Source organism: Mobula hypostoma, chromosome 3, assembly GCF_963921235.1.
Source record: "Mobula hypostoma chromosome 3, sMobHyp1.1, whole genome shotgun sequence".
NCBI lineage: Eukaryota > Metazoa > Chordata > Chondrichthyes > Myliobatiformes > Myliobatidae > Mobula > Mobula hypostoma.
In genome coordinates this window covers 128,203,793-128,225,244 of record NC_086099.1, presented here as the reverse complement: position 1 = coordinate 128,225,244, position 21,452 = coordinate 128,203,793, and the positions used below count along the sequence as shown (strand labels likewise).

Sequence of the window (21,452 nt, the reverse complement as noted above, 5' to 3'; positions counted from 1 at the left end):
CTCTCGGAGGAGGTACAGTCGACGTTTCGGGCCGAGACCCTTCGTCAGGACTAACTGAAAGAAGAGCTAGTAAGAGATTTGCAAATGGGGGGGGGGCGAGATCGAAATGATAGGAGAAGACTGGACGGGGAAGGATGGAGCCAAGAACTGGACAGTTGATTGGCAAAAGGGACATGAGAGGATCATGGGACAGGAGGCCTAGGGAGAAAGAAAAGGGGGAGGGGGGAAAACCCAGAGGATGGGCAAAGGGTATAGTGAGAGGGACAGAGGGAGAAAAAGGAGAGAGAGAAAAAGAATGTGTGTATATAAAGAAATAACGGATGGGGTATGAGGGGGAGGTGGGGCATTAGCGGAAGTTTGAGAAGTCAATGTTCATGCCATCAGGTTGGAGGCTACCCAGACGGAATATAAGGTGGTGTTCCTCCAACCTGAATGTGGCTTCATCTTTACAGTAGAGGAGGCCATGGATTGACATATCAGAATGGGAATGGGAAGTGGAATTAAAATGTGTGGCCACTGGGAGATCCTGCTTTCTCTGAGCATAGGTGTTCAGCGAAACGATCTCCCTGTCTGTGTCGGGTCTTACCAATATATAGCAGGCCGCATCAGGAGCACCGGACGCAGTATATCACCCAGCCGACTCACAGGTGAAGTTTCACGCTCTGAAACTTTTCACTGATGTTAAATTCCCTGGCCCCTACTGCTTTATTTTCACCGTGGACGTCCAGTCCCTATATACTTCCATCCCCATCAGGAAGGTCTCAAAGCTCTCTGCTTCATTTTGGATTCCAGACGTAACCAGTTCCCCTCTACCACCACTCTGCTCCGTCTAGCGGAATTAGTCCTTACTCTTAATAATTTCTCCTTTGGCTCCTCCCACTTCCTCCAAACTAAAGGTGTAGCCTTGGGCACCCGTATAGGTCCCAACTATGCCTGCCTTTTTGTTGGCTTTGTGGAACAATCTATGTTCCAAACCTATTCTGGTATCTGTCCCCCACCTTTCCTTCGCTATATCAATGACTGCATTGGCGCTGCTTCCTGCACGCATGCTGAGCTCATTGACTTCATTAACTTTGCCTCCAACTTTCACTCTGCCCTCAAGTTTACCTGGTCCATTTCCGACACCTCCCTCCCCTTTCTAGATCTTTCTGTCTCTATCTCTGGAGACAGCTTATCTACTGATGTCTACGATAAGCCTAATGACTCTCACAGCTATCTGGACTATTCCTCTTCTCAGCCTGTCTCTTGCAAAAATGCCATCCCCTTCTCGCAATTCCTCTGTCTCCGCTGCATCTGCTCTCAGGATGAGGCTTTTCATTCCAGGACGAGGGAGATGTCCTCCTTTTTTAAAGAAAGGGGCTTCCCTTCCTCCACCATCAACTCTGCTCTTAAACGCATCTCCTCCATTTCACGCACATCTGCTCTCACTCCATCCTCCCGCCACCCCACTAGGAATAAGGTTCCCCTTGTCCTCACCTACCACTCCACCAGCCTCCGGGTCCAACATACTATTCTCCGTAACTTCTGCCACCTCCAACGGGATCCCACCACTAAGCACATCTTTCCCTCCCCCACTCTCTGCTTTCCGCAGGGATCGCTCCCTACGCGACTCCCTTGTCCATTTGTCCCCCCCATCCCTCCTCACCGATATCCCTCCTGGCACTTATCCTTGCAAGTGGAACAAGTGCTACACATGCCCTTACACTTCCTCCCTTACCACCATTCAGGGCCCCAGACAGTCCTTCCAGTTGAGGCGACACTTCACTTGTGAGTCGGCTGGGGTGATGTACTGCGTCCGGTGCTCCCGATGTGGCCTTCTATATATTGGCGAGACCCGACGCAGACTGGGAGATCGTTTTGCTGAACATCTACGCTCTGTCCGCCAGAGAAAGCAGGATCTCCCAGTGGCCACACATTTTAATTCCATGTCCCATTCCCATTCTGATATGTCTATCCACGGCCTCCTCTACTGTAAAGATGAAGCCACACTCAGGTTGGAGGAATAACACCTTATATTCTGTCTGAGTAGCCTCCAACCTGATGGCATGAACACTGACTTCTCAAACTTCCGCTAATGCCCCACCTCCCCCTCGTACCCCATCCGTTATTTATTTGTATACACACATTCTTTTTCCCTCTCTCCTTTTTCTCCCTCTGTCCCTCTCACTGTACCCCTTGCCCATCCTCTGGGCTCCCCCGCCCCCCCACTTTTCTTTCTCCCTGGGCCTCCTGTCCTATGGTCCTCTCGTATTCTTTTTGCCAATCACCTGTCCAGCTCTTGCTCCATCCCTCCCCCTCCTGTCTTCTATCATTTCGGATCTCCCCCTCCCCCTCCCACTTTCAAATCTCTTACTAGCTCTTCGTCCTGACGATGGGTTTCAGCCCGAAAACTGTACTGTTGACTGTACTTCTTCCTAGAGATGCTGCCTGGCCTGCTGCGTTCACCAGCAACTTTTATGTGTGTTACTGGAAGATGAAGTAACTTTACCAACAACTGTCAAGTGCATGCCGGCAGGGTAGCAGGATCATCACTCAAAGTGCATTGACTGAAAGTAATAATGAATTGCTCCTACAGTACTCTTAGTGGCTGGTTTGACACTATTCACATTCTCTCTCAGTTGAGATGTCTGAATTGAGTCTTGTGCATTGACCTTCACATGACTAAATTTGGAGATCAGCTTGTAGTTCCATCGTCAGATCTGTAGGTTTATAGATCGCATTTTACTTCCAAATTTAGTGCCCATTTTGTGGCACTTAATTACATATTTATCCTTAATGTTTGAATACTGAGATATGTACTCACTGCAGTAGCTACTGCATGTTGTACTAAAATATTAACGGGACAATGTGTGCATGGTAAATCTTGTTGTTGAGAATTTAGTCCATTTCAATGCACTTTCAGTGATGACCCTACTACCCTGTTGTAGGAAACATTCACTACTCGTTGGTACATGTCACTTCACCCTCAAGTGGCCATTTTCCACATGCCTACTAGGGGAAATTTGACAGGCTGCATTGCCAGTTGTATCAGTCCTACCCAACAATTTGTGCTTTCCAGGAAGGTCATTAAGATGAAGAGATGCCTTCTGACTTTTTTATAAAAGTTTTTATATTTTTAAGGGTAATGGTAGGTAAAATACTTGATAAAGGTTTGTGAAAAGTTATTTGGAAGATGAAAATTTTGGAGTTGAAATTTTAATTGGATCTGCTATGATTTTCTTTAATGGGAAAGTAGAGCAGAGGCTGCGTAGCCTACAGCTATTTAATCATTTGTATATTTACTCTTCTTTCACCTTGGATGCTCTTTTCCCTCAAAACATTGACTACTTTGCAACCTAATCAGAATCCTCTGACATCGTCTTTGCCCTTTGACAACCCAGTATATTTAGATTTCAGAGTCTTGGTGCACAACTAGTGCATGTATTACCTCTTAAAGTTTCCATGCCCCCCATATGGTGTTATGGTATGCATTAGCTCTAGAAACCTAGAAAGGAAAGGAACTGAAGGATCCCCAATATTTGCAACCCCCCGCCCCCGCCCCCAACACCAGATCTCAGCTTTTTAAGTCCATTACCAGCCTTGGTGTTAAATGTTCTGCAGTGCCAAGATTAAATAATGAATAGGGGTAGAAACTAGCAATTCACTACTTGTACCAATGTTTTTTATCTTCCCATGTGCTCCTTCTGAGCTTGTGGCATCCATGATGTTTACTACTCCTCATTATCCCACTTTCCAGTAAATTACGACCACATGACTTATTCCCTTTCCCTCTCCCTCTGCCTCCATGCTGGCTGAAGTTGTTCAGGTGCTATTTTAAAACAGCAGCAGCATCATATCCCCTTAAACATCCACCTCTGCGAACTATCACACCACATTCAACCTTCTTGTTCTTGAGTCTTTGAGTGTGGTTTTGGAAGTAACAACAGTTCTCCCACAGTTTGTTACCTTTCCCATGCAACACTACAGTATCTACTTTTAAAAATTGCCGTTTTTATGCTTCATGCTTACCGCCTTTTAATTGACTACACATCTTTCATTGTCAACTCAGTACAACTGCCTTCACTAAGATCCACTCGTACCTATTGGATTATACAGAAAGATTTAGATCACAGCCTTCTAGCATTTGAATTTTTGCCCAAGATTTCCTTAGAACTTTAATTGTTATTCTGGACAATATTTCCAGATGTGGAGCTCAGTATCCCTTTGTTTTATCACCTATGATACATTCATTTTCAATGTTCCTAAAAACTAACTTGTTTTGGGATGAAGGGTTATCTTCTCCAGCTGAACTGTGGAAGATGGATGTCATTGACTCCAACCAAAGTTGATTAAAGACAGAGCTCTGATATTTTCCCCTTAAGCTACATCAAGTTATCGCCACCTTCTCCATGATCCCCTTTAAGCTTCACTACTTATTTAAATCAAGCTTTGTTCTTCTTTCCGAAATCAGCTTTGCTTCAGCATCATTTATGTTCTGAAATGCACTGCTTTTATTTATTAAAAATTAGAGATACAATGATGTGAAGCAATTATTTTTAAAAATCGATGCAAATAAAAAGCACTCTTTTATATCAGTGAGTCTATTGTAGAACTACATTTTATTCCACTTTGTCAAAATGTTATTTAGGCTTTGAATGTGTGTTGAAGAGATATCAATCTTCCTTTGCCTCTCTAGGTTCCTGATTACTACAGAATTATTAAAAATCCAATGGATTTATCCAGAGTGAAAACAAAATTGCAGAAAAAACACTCTCAGCATTACCAAACACCAGAGACCTTTGTGGCTGATGTAAGGCTCATTTTCAAAAACTGTGAAAAGTTCAATGAAGTAAGTATTTCTTGTGAATTTGCACATGTAAGTTCTTGAAGCACACCAACATTTCCGAGTTCCGTTGCTATAATAAACTGTGTAAAAACAAATTTCATTTGAAAACAAAATATGTAAAACATTAGTATAATTTGATGCATTTTCAACATTATTGAAGACTTCAGCAAAAATAACGGTATTTGAGGGTAATGACATTTGCATGTGCAAAAGTTCTGTGTTAAATGACATTCATCGGTAATTTCATAGCTACATTCAAAGCAAACAGCAATAATGTAACAAAAAAGGAAATTGGCAAAGTTGCTAGACTTAATAAGAGTACAACTTAGGTTTTAAAAATGGAGGCCTTCTAAAATGTGGGAAAATTAGTGTATTATTTCACGTATTAAGGATTCTGCTGGCAAAGTTAGCATTTATTGTTCATCCCTAATTTTGCTTGAGAACATGGGAGCGTGGTGAAAGATGTTCAACTGCTAGCTTTGTAGTTTATCTGGTGAACACAGTTCCACAGTGCTTTTAGATACAGAATTTCAAGATTTAGACACAGAACTAAAGGATGAATTGTTCTTACAGGTCAATATGATATAACTTGAAAGAGTCCTTGCAGATTATAGTGATCCTTGTGCCTGTTGTCTTTGTCCTCTGTAGAGGCAGAAATCATGTGCCTTGGTGTTTATACACTGCAGTCAAAGGATTAAACGGGTAGTAATTTGCAAAGTAGAACTGGGTTTGGACTGCATTTGGGTGTCCATGATACAAAAAAATAGAAGCACTGGGAGGTTCAATAATTTTCAGGAATGCTAACTAAATTGAGAGGGTTCTATTAGCAGTAATATTTACTACTATAATATATTTATCACTCATTGAAGTTGAAAACCATATATTTGGATTAATTAATTAATTAACAAGAGTACCAAGGTTCTCAGGGGAACTCATGCTATGTAACTGTAGCCAATAACGCCTGTATTTCGGTAAAGCTAGACAATTACTGAAGTTGAAAAGAATTAAAGGATATTAGATATGGAGAGGAGATATTGAGTGTTATGTTGGTGTATAGTTATTGAGTTTAGTGACAATTTTACAGGTAATTTTGTGTGTATGAACTTTCAGCTCCAAAACAAACTTGTATCCTGTGTCCTGACATAAAATACTTCAGCAAACTTTGTTTTATCATCCTTCTTTGGTTGTTCTTTCAATTTGGCTAAGTTCTTTCAATTCAGCTGACCTTAGAAGTAATAACTTTTCATAAAGGTGCATTATTTATCTAAAATAAGACAAATAGCAGTAACCAAGCTTTTCATGTGATAAAAAGTTCAAGAGTGTATAATGAAATTTTAAAATTGGCATTGTAGGATCAATGCCAAGATATGCTTTTGGCAAAATGCATTTAAATTCCTTCCCACAATCTGGGATGCCTCAGTGTTGCATTAACTACTTAATTTATTATTTAACTGGAATTATTCCAGAAGTGGTTTTAAAGTTAGATTTGCTGGTTATTTGCTTTGTGTGGTAAATTCAACCATATCACGTCTTGTGTTTGCAGCGGAAATGATGTATTCCTGTGGTTTAAGTTATCTTGATTAGATGTGATTTGATAGAGGCCTCACCAAATTTATTTGAGCTTGGGTACATGTTTATTTAAGACCACAGTGTGATTATTTTGACAGATCAAAGCTCAGGGTCTCTTTGCTTATGCACATGCAACTCTCAATGTAATATTTTAAAAAGAATATATATATATATATATGTGTGTGTGTGTGTGTGTGTGTGTGTGTGTGTGTATATATGTGTGTGTGTGTATATATATCTATCTATCTATCTATCTCACTGGTCCCCTATATATTTAATTTTTCCCACAAGTAATGAAAACATTGTTAGGTTTTCTAATTCCTTCTGGTACCTGCAGTACAAGCATTGTGGAAATCATCCAGATAATTCTGTTCAAGTTCTGCATTTAGTCATCGTTCAGATAAATACTTTTACTGCCAAAGTGGGCATTGTTACATTTTCTGCAATATACTCCATTCACCAGATCTTCTTTTCACCTAATCTGCTTATAACCTTTTTGAACCTATATGTTCTCTTCTTGACTCATTTTCTTGGATACTTTGGTCCAGCAAAGTTAGCACCAAATCTTTGCCCTTTTCTCAGTTACTATATATGGTAAGAGTTGTGAAATACCGATTCCCATAGTATCCTAGTCATTGCATCTTGTCAGTAATTAATGCCTACTCAATTGTACTCTTGGATAGGCAGTCGTTTATTCATGTCACTGTTACGGCTATGTGCACATGTATTCGTTGATAGTTTATACTGATTTTGTTCATTCTTAGTAACCTACAGCCATGGAGACAAGATTAGTCATTTGCAGGGGATGTTTGTAAATGTGATAGGTAGCCTGATTAATATCCATGGGTAGATTTTCTGGTGGTTTGGTATAGTGCCATATATGATCTACAAAGATTTCTGTAGAATATTGCAAATATGGATACCAGTTTTACAGATCCAATAAGCTGTGAAGATCTTTTTTTCCCTTGCCCAGCGTTTTTCTTTCCTATCATCCCCTGCCCACAAAATCACCACTGCCACTACCATTCTCTACAGACAATTTTCTCCCCCCTCCCCTTTGTACATGTTACAGGTACTCTGATTTTGGTTGCTTGCAAAGCTAAGTGCTTAGAAAGTGAGCTAAACTACATTCAGTTATTGACCATTGTTAAACACCAGGCAATTTTATATTCTTAACTTTTTGGTCCTTTGAAAAATGCATTTTCTCTGTGGTGCAGATACAGTATGCACAGAACAGGGTAAATGGTACAGATATTAAGGAAGCTTTTTTGATGTTTATCTATATCCATGCAACATAAAACAAATTTATGTTATGAATTTTGTTGTCTCATAAAGGTTACCCTATTACCTGGGGTTCAAAATGGTCCTCAAGCCTTCATGGGGACCAAAGAAAGGGAAATGAGAACCAAGGTAAAACATAACCCCTGCTTTTGACCGACCTGTTCCTTTCTCTGCAGCCTGTAATCAGTTGAATTTTGTTGTTGATATAAAATATTACACATGATAATGAGAAATAGACTGAGTACTTCACTAAGGCATGGCTGAAAATCTAGCAATAGCCACTGCACTTGAATTGGATCAAATTCACTGTGGTGTAACACAAGGGTGTCACTTTGGGTCAGATTCAGGGAGCACACGTAAGACTAATAAGTCAAGGTTTGTGTCCTCTTTACACCTTACACCTATGGACTTGGACTATTTTTTGCATTAATTGGCATTCTCATTGGAATGGCATGAAAAACTGAACGTTATGATATAGTATTGGCTTGTTCATTCATCTTAAGTATATTTGGGGAGTTAAGCAAGCTTCACTGTTCACATGTACTTTTTTGCATGATCGGGAATTAGTTTTTGTTGGGTGTCTTCAAAGGAAAACATTCAGTTTACCTGAAACAATTATTAAATCACTATGTACCTTAGCCTTGAAATTGGAGTAATTAGTATTAACATTTGTTTTCCCATGGAGAGATTTCTTTTACATGATGGAACAGGGAACAAACCCTTTCCAATTTTTAATTCCTATATCTGTTAGAGCCGCTTAGCAGAAAGTTAATGCTTTGTGTTCTTTGAATATTTCAACATTTACTTCCTAGACTTGGGAAAAATAAATTACCTGCCAGTTGTTCTGAAGATTTTACTGAACTCAGTTTCTTATTAACAATCCACTCATTCAAATATCCTTTTCCCTGCCCTATCACTGTTCACATCTGCGCACCAGTCGTCACGTATCACCTCCTAGTGTCTGTTGCTAACTCCACCCTCCAATCAACAACCCACCTGTATCCATGAAGCACTTGCCAGCTCTTGCCCCACTTCTCGCCCTCACCTGTATACTGGCTAGATTCAAGTTTATTTTGCCGTTTGCGTTTACAACCAATGCACTCAAGCATGTACTGGGGGCAGCTGCAAGTGTTACCGCACATTCTGGCATCAACATAACATGCTCACAAAGCTCAGCAGAACAACACAGAACAATAACAAGCAACAAAGCCAACAGCAAAACAAGCCCTGTTCTTTCCTCCTATCTCCATACCTACACAGTCTCCTAACACCAGGACACTCTATATTTTTTAGCCTCCAGTCGACTGTGATTTGGACACAGACAGTGGGCCTTCAGCTACTCCAGCAAATTCAGAGATTTATAGACCCAGGACTTCAGATTCAACCCTCAGCATTGACCACAGGACAAGCTGATCACTTTTCAGTTGGTGTTAAATTCTAGACTCCCCGATAATGGGATCTTGAACACTGGGCCTCGAACTCTGGTCTCACTGATTCACGAACCCAGGAGTTCATTAGACCTCCTCCCTTCTGCCCACTTAGAACTTCGATTCCAGAACCCACTGGCAACTCACTGACCCTTGGAGCCAGCAGTCTTTGTCAACACTGGTTTGTCAGCTAGACATCCCACCTACTCAGCAGATGTCCGACATCAGCATCGCTGTACTTCAAATGCAGAGCAGAAACGGACACTCTGGCCTGTCCTCTCATTCCCCCACATTCCTGTCCCTAACACCATAACCTGACCCCTTGCTCCCCTCTCTGTTCTGAAAAACATCCTCATCAACCCATAGAACACTTAAAAAAAAACCTGAAACTGAGCCACAATGTCAATGAAGGTTGTAGCTTGGCACCATCTTGACCATATCTTCCCTCTACTCTTTCAGTCCAGGTGAAGGGTCTCAATCTGAAGTATTGGTAGTCCACTCCCTCCATGAATATATCCTGACCATTCGTTGCTTGATACAAACTCCTAACTATAATATTTATATCGTTGCTGGCATTGAGAGTATTATTTCCCTGAAGTTAAAAGCAGTTTGGGAAAAGAAATATGCATCTGTATCTTTATTGTTATGTATTTCTATAAAAGTTAGCCATTTAATGTTATTTTTGGCCAGTAGTAACTACATCTAAAGTTACAGATTTAAGTTCTGCTCCAGAGACTGATCATCTTGTCTAAGGTGACCATGCAGTGGTGGTGTGCTAAGTTAATTTTCAGCACTGGGTCCTTGTTTCAGTAGACCCCCAAGATCTCATGACAGTATTGGGGAGTTATAAAGCTATTCAGTATAGAAATGGGGCCTACTGAGTTCACATTTTATTTTCCCTTAATCCCTTTTATTTTTCTGTCATTCTCATCAACTCCCAGAGTCTGGCACTCAGCTACACATGAAGGGGTTATTTACAGTTGCCAATTAATTTACCAACCAGCACACCTTTGGGATGTGGCAGAAATCCAAAGCACTGGGAGGAAACCCATGCAATCACGGGGGAATATTCAGACTACACCCAGCACCCAAGATTGGGTTTGAATCGATGTTATTGTAGTGAGACAGCAGTTCTACTAGTTATTTATTCTAAATATGTATCCATAACTATTCAGTAAAGAAGCACTGTCCTGAATAACATTTATCCCAAAATCAATTTGACAACATAATCTGGGAATTCATCTCCTGGTTAATAGAACTTATGTGCATGTTGACTCCATTTACTCGCAATGTCATTATCTCAGTAGCTGGATAGGAAGCATTGATATGCACTTGAATGAAAGGCCATTTAAGTGTAATTTGTTTTTGAGATGTGGTTTACATCCTAGATGCATTTCTGACTTGTGCTATGGTCTTAGTGTAAATAATGCAGAACTTGCCTCTTAAAATGTTTTGCCTAAATTGTACAACTGTCTAAATGTTTAGTGACCATGTGACGTGTTAACATCTTATGTCAGTATGTTAGTACAGTAAGTGGACTTGCCACATTAACAAATATGGTTACGGGAGTTCTTTTATAAGAGGTTAATGATGAAAATCTTTCCTTAATTTTGAGATTTCTAAAATCTATAGATATTCCTTAACATGGGGTATGGTTATTGTCTCCAAATGCAAATTATGTAAAAACAAAAGTTTAAATTCGGGTGCACTTTATTTTGAAGATTTTATACACCAAACATATTTTCAGAGCTAATTCAAATATGGGGTGATTTTGTATGCATATTCTAAGCTTCATAAAATTCATACCAGGATGTACTCCTTATTTGGAGCTGTTGATTTGCCTGTGTAGTCTAATGAGGGCTAATGGCTCTCTGCTCCCTTAAAGTGGAAAATTTTGATTGTAGGCATTGAGTTCTCGTAGATGAACCTAAAAGCATGGAGGCCTTCACAGGTAATCCTATCCTTGCAGAAGTCCACAGAAGGAAAGTTGCCAGCAGTTACCATTTGACTGCTGAGCCTAAACTTAACTGATTTCTCGCTCACTTAGACTGAAAGAGTCTGAAGCATAATTAAGATTTTAATCCCTCTCCCAAATGAGAGCAGTATTCTTAGACCATATTGAGAATGTGTTTGCTATACTGATCTATCTTCTGATGAACCCACCTTAAACAAAGCCTTATGGGGAAACTGTTGTATTAGTAAGAATAACTAATTTGTCTGTTTCACTTTCTAGGTAGATTCCGAAGTGGCTCAAGCTGGAAAGGCTCTTGAAAGTTATTTTGAAACAAAGCTACAGGAAGTTTATCCAGACAGAACCTTTACACCTCTAATGGAATCAGATTCTGATCATGAAGAAGAAACTCGTATAAGTGAGGATTCAGATGATGACTTTGTTCAACCTAGGCGAAAGCGGCTAAAGTCAGATGACAGACCAGTGCACATTAAATAATTTTCTCCTTCTTGTGGGGAAGATGAACTTGTTAGATCTTTTTTGCCCTTCTCGCTCGAAGTGAGCCAATACACCTGTGGCTATCTGCTTGTTGATTGTAAAAGCTGATGCCCATCTAACAGTATTTATTAGAGTTTTAAAATGTTTTTGTACAGATAAATAAGACTTTGTTGCATTTGTTCATTTCCTGAATACCAGGAGTTTTTCCAGACTCTGCTTTTTAAAAAAAAATCCTTGCCTTTACTGATGTAATTATATGATTCTTTGTGGTAAATGTTGTAGAAGGCTTGTATTTTATTGGCATGCACAACAGAATATTTATTAATTCTACACACCTTTAATTTGCATATTTAGAATTAAAAGTTTTATTTGTATAAAATGAAACCAGCCCAATTATCACTTTGGATACATATATTTGATCTTGCCTTTCAAGTCGTGAATAATTATCTTGTTTCAGTAATTGAGCCTTCAGAACAGATTAAATATTCTGTGCTATCCATATCAGTGTTCTTGAGTCCAATGTGGTGTACATGTGCACTATAATAGTTGCTATTACACCATAAACTGTTTAAGGATCACAGTTAACATACCTTTTTGTATCTTCAAAAAACAAAACTTACTTGTTTTCAAACAATTATACTTAGTGAATCTTATGTGTTTAGAAAGAAAGGACAGACAAATGTGAATAATATCATGGTCTATTATACGGTCCCAACATGTTTCAGCAATCTATCTTACCACTTCTATTCCGCACCATCTGGATGATGTTCCAGCACTTTCTCCCATGGGCTTTTGTTTCCATGTTTTCAAAGTTATTGCAGAATTCAAGGCAATGGCAGAGTACTTAAATGCTTGTTCCTGAGTCTTCATAATTTGGTACCACATAAATTGAGAACAGAATCCTGAGTTGCTTTCTTAATTGAAAGGTGTATGTACTTGATTATTAATCAAGTGGAACTTATTTCTCTAGTTCATTAACCATTAAGTGGATTCGACAAGTTGTTGATTTAGTGGGTGTATCATATCTCCTGCCCTTTGGAATCTTTCCATAAATTTGGCAGGAGCTATTGATATTCCTCCATGCTGGTTGAGATGGTGCAAAGTGAAGTTAGTTTAGCTAGTCTCAACTCAGAGTTTAGTCCAAAAAAGCAAATACTGTATCTCCATAATGCCCAGAATTTGATGCCAACTTGTGATGTCTGCCCTAAGAGTGGTTGACCTGGAAATGAGTCACGATAGTGCATCCAGCACAACATGATATTTCCAAATTTTATGTTCAGTGCCTTTTTTGAGTACATTGAATATCAGAATGTGATCAGCAACAACAGACAAACTGTGTATTTAGTCATTGGGGTTTGCTGGGTAAAGATTTGAAATATATACTCGGAGGATGCTATCAGATTTGTCAGCGTTCCTGTGGCTTCATTTCTAATTCAGGAGCTAATGTACCAACTGTACATTTGAGTTTTTATTTATAGTGGAGGATTATTGGAGATGAGAATGATGAGACATTGCAGACTGGTCTACATCATACTGTTCTGCTTCACTTTGGAACTTGGTGCCATTCATGCTGAGAGCTAAAAATGGAATGCGAACAGTTGGGAATGGAACCACAGGAGTTTGCTCTGCTAACAATGAGCTATTCACTTCAAATTTGAAATTAGTTCTAACAGATACATTTGGAATTGGTATAGCAACTTAATTTTATAACATGAAATCTGAACTAAATAAGAAATTAGTGCAAATTCATTTAAAATGTACAAGCACAGAGCTGAAACTAAACAATTTAATGCCATCTAAATGATTTTTCTGTCAGTAATATTGTACAAAATACGAAGTTTATGAATGGAATAGGCACTGAGACCAAGGCAACCTGTTAGATAATGGAATATGCATTGAGTGATTACTGTATGACTTGTAAAATCTGAATATCTGGACAAAGGTGAGTATGGTATCATGGCACCCACAACTTGGTGTTTTACAGCACAAATTGAACGGTAATAAATAGTTCGAACCATGAATTATGAAGTGTCGAAGAAATTCCTGGAGGATTAGAATTATGGGCATTAATAAATCCTGTTTTAATGTGCAAGGATCCCCATACAAGGCTATTTAATTTAGGCAATGCTAAATTTTATAAAGCTAGTTGGGATATGTTTTCCTGGTACTGCTGTGCAACTGGTTTTCTGTCTACATCAGAACTGGTAAATAAGAGGGAAGGTTGATTTCTATATCTTGAATATATATGCTGGGAGCTTGCTGTCCTTATAATTGATGTGCTGCATATGGTATTTTACAGTGAAGGTTTTAAGTGGCATATAGCTGATTTTCATATAGCCCTTCAACTAAAATTTCATAATGCTAGTTGCTGCTGACAGTAAAATTTACTTTTGAAATCTACATGAATCCAATTCATCTTTCAATCCATTTCTGGACAGTGTCTCATGTGTTGATCAATCTTAGTTCTATTTGTGTATTGTTTTCTGTTCTGATATTTCTTTGAACTTGGATTTGACAAAAAAATGACACATTAGCTGGTGATTAACAAATTTGTAAGAGGCTTTCCATCGACTGTAGGTAGTGATGATGGTACCCGTTAAAGTTGCAAATCAACTACTTAACTCCAAAGAGCAAATACAATGTTTGGGTAAGGTCTTTTGAACCCGGAATTTATGCTTTTCATGTACTTCAGTAGACCATATTATAATTTGATCATGGTGAATTTGGAACAAAATTGCATTAATTATAAACAATTGATGCTTACTGTAATTCTGTCAAGCACCAGAAAATATTGGTGCTGGTGTTTTATCCGGTTGAAAAGAGGGAGTGGACCATTCATATATGCAGTGTCTTGCAAGCAACAGAACCAATGTAAGATGAATTGTGAAGTTGCAATAATAGCATATTTATAAATTGTGCTTTACTACATTATGATTTGTGGATTATCTGAAATTTAAATTGATTGTATGACAATATTGATGTTATGTATTGGAGCAGGTTGAAGAAACTTGGACGCGATCATACAACAAACATTACTTTGTATTCATATGCTGTTTGTGTATGCCATAGAAGTATACAGCCTTATTAGCTACTGATCATAAACTTGAGTCAATCGTCCTATGGATGAATTTTAAACGACTTAAGCTGTCTTTTTTTAATGATTGCCAGTTATGACTGTTGCACCCGCTGTGTTTTTGCTAGTTTTGTAACTTAAAGTTTACAGTATTTTTGTCAAAATGAGTTATTTAAAAGCCTGTCAACAGTTTGTAAATATTAATTGTTTAAAATATTATGGAATGTTGTGTTGTAGATGATAAAAATTGTTGCATTAGAACAGAAGAAAAGCTTTAATTGGAAATATTCTCCCTGGTCATTTCTATTAAATTGTACAGTGGCAAGGGCCATGTAGTGAGGAGTGTTTTCCTTGTGCTTAAAAGCAGATGTGGCCTTCAATTCAGCGCAGGCTTCACTCAAATAAAACTCAAGGTGTTATTTCTGTTGAGATGAATATTGTTTGTTCTATTAATAAAAGATACTAGATTTTTAAGCCATCTAAAAGAACCTGCAGCAATTTTTACAAAGTGGCTGAGAACCTTTAATTCTTCTGCCCGTTTTGAAACAATGTTGGACCAGCAAAATCTCATGGGTTTAACTGGTATTCTGCTGCATGTTGTCATTTATCCGGTTGAAGGTTAATATTAACCTTGGACACCACAGTAGCACTGCGGTTAGCGTGGCGCTATTAAAGCTTGTGGCGTTCAGGAATTCGAGTTCAAATTGGACATTGTCTATATGTTCTCCTTGTGAGTACTTAGGCTTCCGGGTGCTCCGGTTTCCTTGCAGAGCAAGGACGTGCAGGTTAATAGGTTAACTGATTTCTGTAAATTGTCATGCGGTAAGCCAGTGTGAAATAGAGGGGTTGCTGGACGGTGTGGCTCGTTGGACCAGAAGGGCTTGCTCTGCGCTGTATCTCTAAACAAATAAAGTTGATAGGCATTAAAATTTAATGATTGATCGGGAAAGCAATTGGATTGTAATAACATTACATAGTCTTGTGTCTTATCAGATGTGACCTCAGTGATCGCAGACTGTTACAGGCTCAAACAGCTTGACAAACCACCTGGTTTTCAATCAAAAACATTAAAACTAGATATGCAACTTGACATCGAACAAGATGCCAAATTTAAACATGCCTAAGTTGCATTCAGCCCATCTGCAAAGTCCACGTGAATAATAGGTCTGGTGTCCAAAGTTAGCAAATTCATTCACAGCAACACGCATCAAAGATGCTGCCTGGCCTGCTGCGTTCACCAGCAACTTTGATGTGTGTTGCTTGAATTTCCAGCATCTGCAGAATTCCTGTTGTTTAAATTCATTCACAGCCTTTGGGTAGCATCTATCCAATATCAGGCCCAGAGAGGTGATGGGCATCAGGGTCTGTATTGACTCCAAAAATGAAGATGTACATCTGTCGTATAAGCAAACCTGATTATCATTAATTCTTCCTCAGCAATGATTTGTTGACGCTATATTGAATTAGTGGGGAGGAGAAACGGCGAGCACAGCTCTGAGCTTGGACCCAATACAAGACTGGCTTGTTGGCTTAACATACAACATCCAAATCCCACAAACTAAAACCTATTTTTGCATACAGCAAAACCTGTATTAATAACTAGCAATTTACACTGGACAACAAAGATTCTGCTTCTTGAATACTTTTGTGTGTATTTAATGGATTTTGGTCTGCTGATCAGGAAAATCACAATCAAACAACGAATTCTGCAGATGCTGGAAATTCAAGCAACACACATCAAAGTTGCTGGTGAACGCAGCAGGCCAGGCAGCATCTCTAGGAAGAGATACAGTCGACGTTTCAGGCCGAGGCCCTTCGTCAGGACTAACTGAAGGAAGAGTTAGAGATTTGAAAGTGGGGGGGAGGGGGAGATCCAAAATGATAGGAGAAGACAGGAGGGGGAGGGATGGAGCTAAGAGCTGGACAGGTGATTGGCAAAAGGGATACGAGGGGATCATGGGATGGGAGGCCTAGGGAGAAAGGCAGGGGGGTGGGGGGAGCCCAGAGGATGGGCAAGGGGTACAGTCAGAGGGCGAAAAAGGAGAGAGAAAGAATGTGTGTATAAAAATAACCGAGGGGGAGGTGGGGCATGAGTGGAAGTTAGAGAAGTCGATGTTCATGCCATCAGGTTGGAGGCTACCCAGACAGAATATAAGGTGTTGTTCCTCCAACCTGAGTGTGGCTTCATCTTTACAGTAGAGGAGGCCGTGGATAGACATGTCAGAATGGGAATGGGATGTGGAATTAAAATGTGTGGCCACTGGGAGATCCTGCTTTCTCTGGCGGACAGAGCGTAGATGTTCAGCAAAGCGGTCTCCCAGTCTGCGTCGGGTCTCACCAATATATAAAAGGCCACATCGGGAGCACCGGACGCAGTATATCACCCCAGTCAACTCACAGGTGAAGTGATGCCTCACCTGGAAGGACTGTTTGGGGCCCTGAATGGTGGTAAGGGAGGAAGTGTAAGGGCATGTGTAGCACTTGTTCCACTTACACGGATAAGTGCCAGGAAGGAGATCAGTGGGGAGGGATGGGGGGGACGAATGGACAAGGGAGTTGTGTAGGGAGCGATCCCTGCGGAATGCAGGGGGGGGAGGGAAAGATGTGCTTAGTGGTGGGATCCCGCTGGAGGTGGCGGAAGTTATGGAGAATAATATGTTGGACCTGGAGGCTGGTGGGGTGGTAGGTGAGGACCAGGGGAACCCTATTCCTAGTGGGGTGGTGGGAGGATGGAGTGAGAGCAGATGTACGTGAAATGGAGGAGATGTGTTTAAGAGCAGAGTTGATGGTGGAGGAAGGGAAGCCCCTTTCTTTAAAAAAAGAAGACATCTCCCTCGTCCTAGAATGAAAAGCCTCATCCTGAGAGCAGATGCGGCGGAGATGGAGGAATTGCGAGAAGGGGATGGCGTTTTTGCAAGAGACAGGGTGAGAAGAGGAATAGTCCAGATAGCTGTGAGAGTCAGTAGGCTTATAGTAGACATCAGTGGATAAGCTGTCTCCAGAGACAGAGACAGAAAGATCTAGAAAGGGGAGGGAGGTTTCGGAAATGGACTAGGTAAATTTGAGGGCAGGGTGAAAGTTGGAGGCAAAGTTAATAAAGTCAACGAGTTCTGCATGCGTGCAGGAAGCAGCGCCAATGCAGTCGTCGATGTAGCGAAGGAAAAGTGGGGGACAGATACCAGAATAGGCACGGAACATAGATTGTTCCACAAACCCAACAAAAAGGCAGGATCTCCCAGTGGCTACACATTTTAATTCCACATCCCATTCCCATTCTGACATGTCTATCCACGGCCGAACTCCTCTACTGTAAAGATGAAGCCACACTCAGGTTGGAGGAACAACACCTTATATTCCGTCTGGGTAGCCTCCAACCTGATGGCATGAACATTGACTTCTCTAACTTCCGCTAGGCCCCACCTCCCCCTCGTACCCCATCTGTTACTCATTTTTATGCACACATTCTTTCTCTCACTCTCCTTTTTCTCCCTCTGTCCCTCTGAATATACCTCTTGCCCATCCTCTGGGTCACCCCCCCCCCCGTCTTTCTTCCCGGACCTCCTGTCCCATGATCCTCTCGTATCCCCTTTTGCCTATCACCTGTCCAGCTCTCGGCTCTATCCCTCCTCCTCCTGTCTTCTCCTATCATTTTGGATCTCCCCCTCCCCCTCCAACTTTCAAATCCCTTACTCACCCTTCCTTCAGTTAGTCCTGACGAAGGGTCTCGGCCTGAAACGTCGACTGCACCTCTTCCTATAGATGCTGCTTGGCCTGCTGCGTCCACCAGCAACTTTGATGTATGTTGCTTGAATTTCCAGCATCTGCAGAATTCCCGTTGTTTGCGTTTAAACTGTATTTTAAGGATTTTTTTGTGTAATAACAAAATGTCTTGCCAGTGTTGCAATCGCTGCGATACTTTGTTATATTTGTGGCTCGTATACACTTAAATCTCTTGACTCCTCTTATTAAGAAAGCCTATGAGCTCTACTTTGGGTGTAAAATTAGCGACCAAGCCAAAGCCTGGGCTCCTCACATTCGTTGTGAGATATATGCTGTCAATTTTAGAACTTGGCTTAGAAGTACTTAAGTCAATGCCGTTTGCTGACCCAATCATATGGCGAGAGCTGTTTGGTTTAGTTTTGTTATAATTTCTAGGTGGTATAATTTTGTTTGCAGTCAGTGGATTTAACTCTTTGCTTTGAGTTTCTGCTAAAGCATGAATTACTCTGAATAATTAGTGTCAACAGGCATGCATTTAGTTTGTACACAAAGTTTACCCAAGCTTGAGATTTAGAAGCTAAATAGTTGGTTTAAAAATATTTCATAATATAGGAATAGCTATTTGAAGAATTACGATCACTCATGTTGCATTTTGGGCGATATAGTTTGTTTAGCAGTGTTGTATTGCTTTAGTGCATTTAAAATTTCAAAGCTTGGTATTTTGGGGTAGAAATAGTTCTTGAATGCAAGAATAATGCAACTTGTGGCAGAATGCTGTATCATTGACAGCAAAGGTATTTCTTTAACAGTACTCATGGTTTAATGGTGAGTACTCGGTGTATATGATAACTAGCTGAATTAATATGTGCATTAGCATCATGACTTTAAAGTAACTCTTGTAGTTATCAGCTGGTTAACATCCTAAGCTCCATCACGCTGAGCACCAGTGTCCCTAGAGTTGTATGGTCAGTCTGCTGCTGCAGATGCTGGGGTCAAAGCGACACTCACAACTCGCTGGAGGAACTCAGCAGGTTGGGCAGCATCTGTGGAAAAGATTGGTCAATGTTTCTGCCTGGAACCCTTCATCAGGACTGTAGAGGGAATGGGCAGAGGCCCTATTTTTAGAAACGTTGGGGAGTAGTACCAGAATAGGTTTGGAGCACAGACTGTTCCACATAACCAACAAAGAGGCAGGCATAGCTAGGGCCCATGCAAGTTCCCATAGCTACACCCTTAGTCAGAAGAAAGTGGGAAAAGCCAAAAGAGAAGTTATTGAGTGTGAGAACCAGTTCCACCAACTGGAGGAGGGTAGTGGTGGTGGGGAACTGGTGAGGTCTATTATCCAGAAAGTAGCGGAGGGCTTTGAGGCCTTCCTGATGGGGAATGGAAGTGTTTAGGCATTGGACATCCATAGTGAAAATGAAGTGGTTGGGACCAGGGAACTGGGAGTTATTGAAGAGGTGGAGGGCACGGGATGTATCGCGGATGTAGGTGGGGAGGGTCTGAACTATGGGTGACAAAATGGAGTCCAGGTAGGCAGATACAAGTTCGGTGGGACAGGAGCAGACAGAAACTATGGGTCTACCGGGACAGTCAGGCCTGTGGATCTTGGGGAGGAGGTAAAACTGAGTGGTACAGGGTGTGGGAATTATGAGTTTAGTGGCTGAGGATGGAAGGTCTCTGGAGTTGATAATGGCGGTGATGGTGCCGGAGACAATGGTTTGATGTTTTTTGGTGGGATCCTGTTCCAGGGGTAAGTAAGAGGATGTGTCAGAGAGCTGCCGTTTGGCCTCAGTGAGGTAGAGGTCCGTCCGCCAGACTACTACGGCACCACCTTTGTCAGCGGGTTTGATGGTGAGGTTGGGATTAGTGCGGAGAGAGTGGAGGGCAGTGCGTTCAGAGGGAGTGAGGTTGGAACAGGAGAGAAGAGTGGTGAAGTTGAAACGGTTGATGTCTCGGCGACAGTTGGAGATGAAAAGATCGAGTGCAGGTAGATGGCCCGGGCGGGGTGTCCAGGAGGAAGAGGAGGGTTGAAGACGGGAGAAGGGGTCCTCAGTAGGGGGAGGGGAATCCTTGCCAAAGAAGTAGGCTCGGAGACGTAGGCGATGGAAGAAGAGTTCAGTGTCATGGCGGGCACGGAACTCACTGAGGTGTGGATGGAGGGGGACAAAAGTGAGGCCCTTGCTAAGAACAGAACATTCTGCCTCAGAGAGGGGAAGGTCAGAGGGGATGGTGAAGACACGGCAAGGGTTGGGGCTGGGGTCGGAGGAGAGTAAAGAGTGGGAGGTCTCAGGAGGGAGAGGGGGTTGGGATATTCAGGGAGAGTGGGATTAGGGGAGGATGAGGGATCAGAGGAATGGAGGGGCGATGAGGGGTAGAGGGAAGGTGGGAGTTGCAGGGAGGAAAGAGGGTAGTGGGAGAATAAGGTAGGCAGTAGGACCTAGCGGCAGTAACAGAGGCCCCGGTCTGGAGAGGGTCGGGACCTTAGTCCAAGCTAGATCTGGAGCTGGGGGTGGCGGAGCCTGTAGCCTGCAGGGCCCCAGAACTGAGGTCGGAGTCGGAGGCGAGTGAGTCCATGGCCCGCCGGGGGCTGGTGCCCATGTCCGGGAGGCCGTGGTTCCAGTTGGGGTCAGAGTCAGAGGCGGATGGGTCTTCGGCCTGCCGAAGGCTTGAGAAGTTGAGGTCTGAGCTGGAGCCGGTCGTCGTCGTGGGCTCCAGGCGGGCGAGCTTGTGGTCCTTCTTGGACACGAGGAAGGAGAAGAAATGGCGGTTGGAGGCGTGAATCTGGCGGAGAATGAAGTGTAGGAGAGGTCCATGGCAGACGGTGGAGAGCGCGGCCCGGAGTGGTGGCAGAGAGAGGGACAGGGCCCGTAGGTATCTCCACATGGCAGCGAGTGTGGCGCGGAGAATCTGGCGGGAGCAGCGGTCAATGAAACGGAGGTACCTGCCGGAACCTTTCGTCAGGACTGTAGAGGGAAGGGGCGGAGGACCTCTACAGTCCTGACGAAGGGTTCCAGCCCGAAACGTCGACTGATCTTTTCCACGGATGCTGCCCGACCTGCTGAGTTCCTCCAGCGTGTTGTGAATGGAGTAATACAGTCTGGAAAG

At 41.8% G+C, this 21,452-nt stretch overlaps 1 protein-coding gene across 2 annotated transcripts in view; it reads left to right on the top strand.

Moving 5' to 3' along the window:
* The window catches only part of trim33 (tripartite motif containing 33), a 220,895-nt gene extending 205,842 nt beyond the window's left edge, over positions 1–15,053 (top strand). Inside the window, exons 18-20 of one of the 2 annotated variants that reach the window (XM_063043734.1) lie at positions 4,676–4,828; positions 7,730–7,804; positions 11,336–15,053. In XM_063043734.1, the coding sequence (XP_062899804.1) occupies positions 4,676–4,828; positions 7,730–7,804; positions 11,336–11,551 (444 nt within the window). In that variant the 3' untranslated portion in view covers positions 11,552–15,053. The remainder of the gene's footprint in view (positions 1–4,675; positions 4,829–7,729; positions 7,805–11,335) is intronic. The other variant, XM_063043735.1, reaches the window with a different exon arrangement.
* The last annotated feature ends 6,399 nt before the right edge of the window (positions 15,054–21,452 follow it).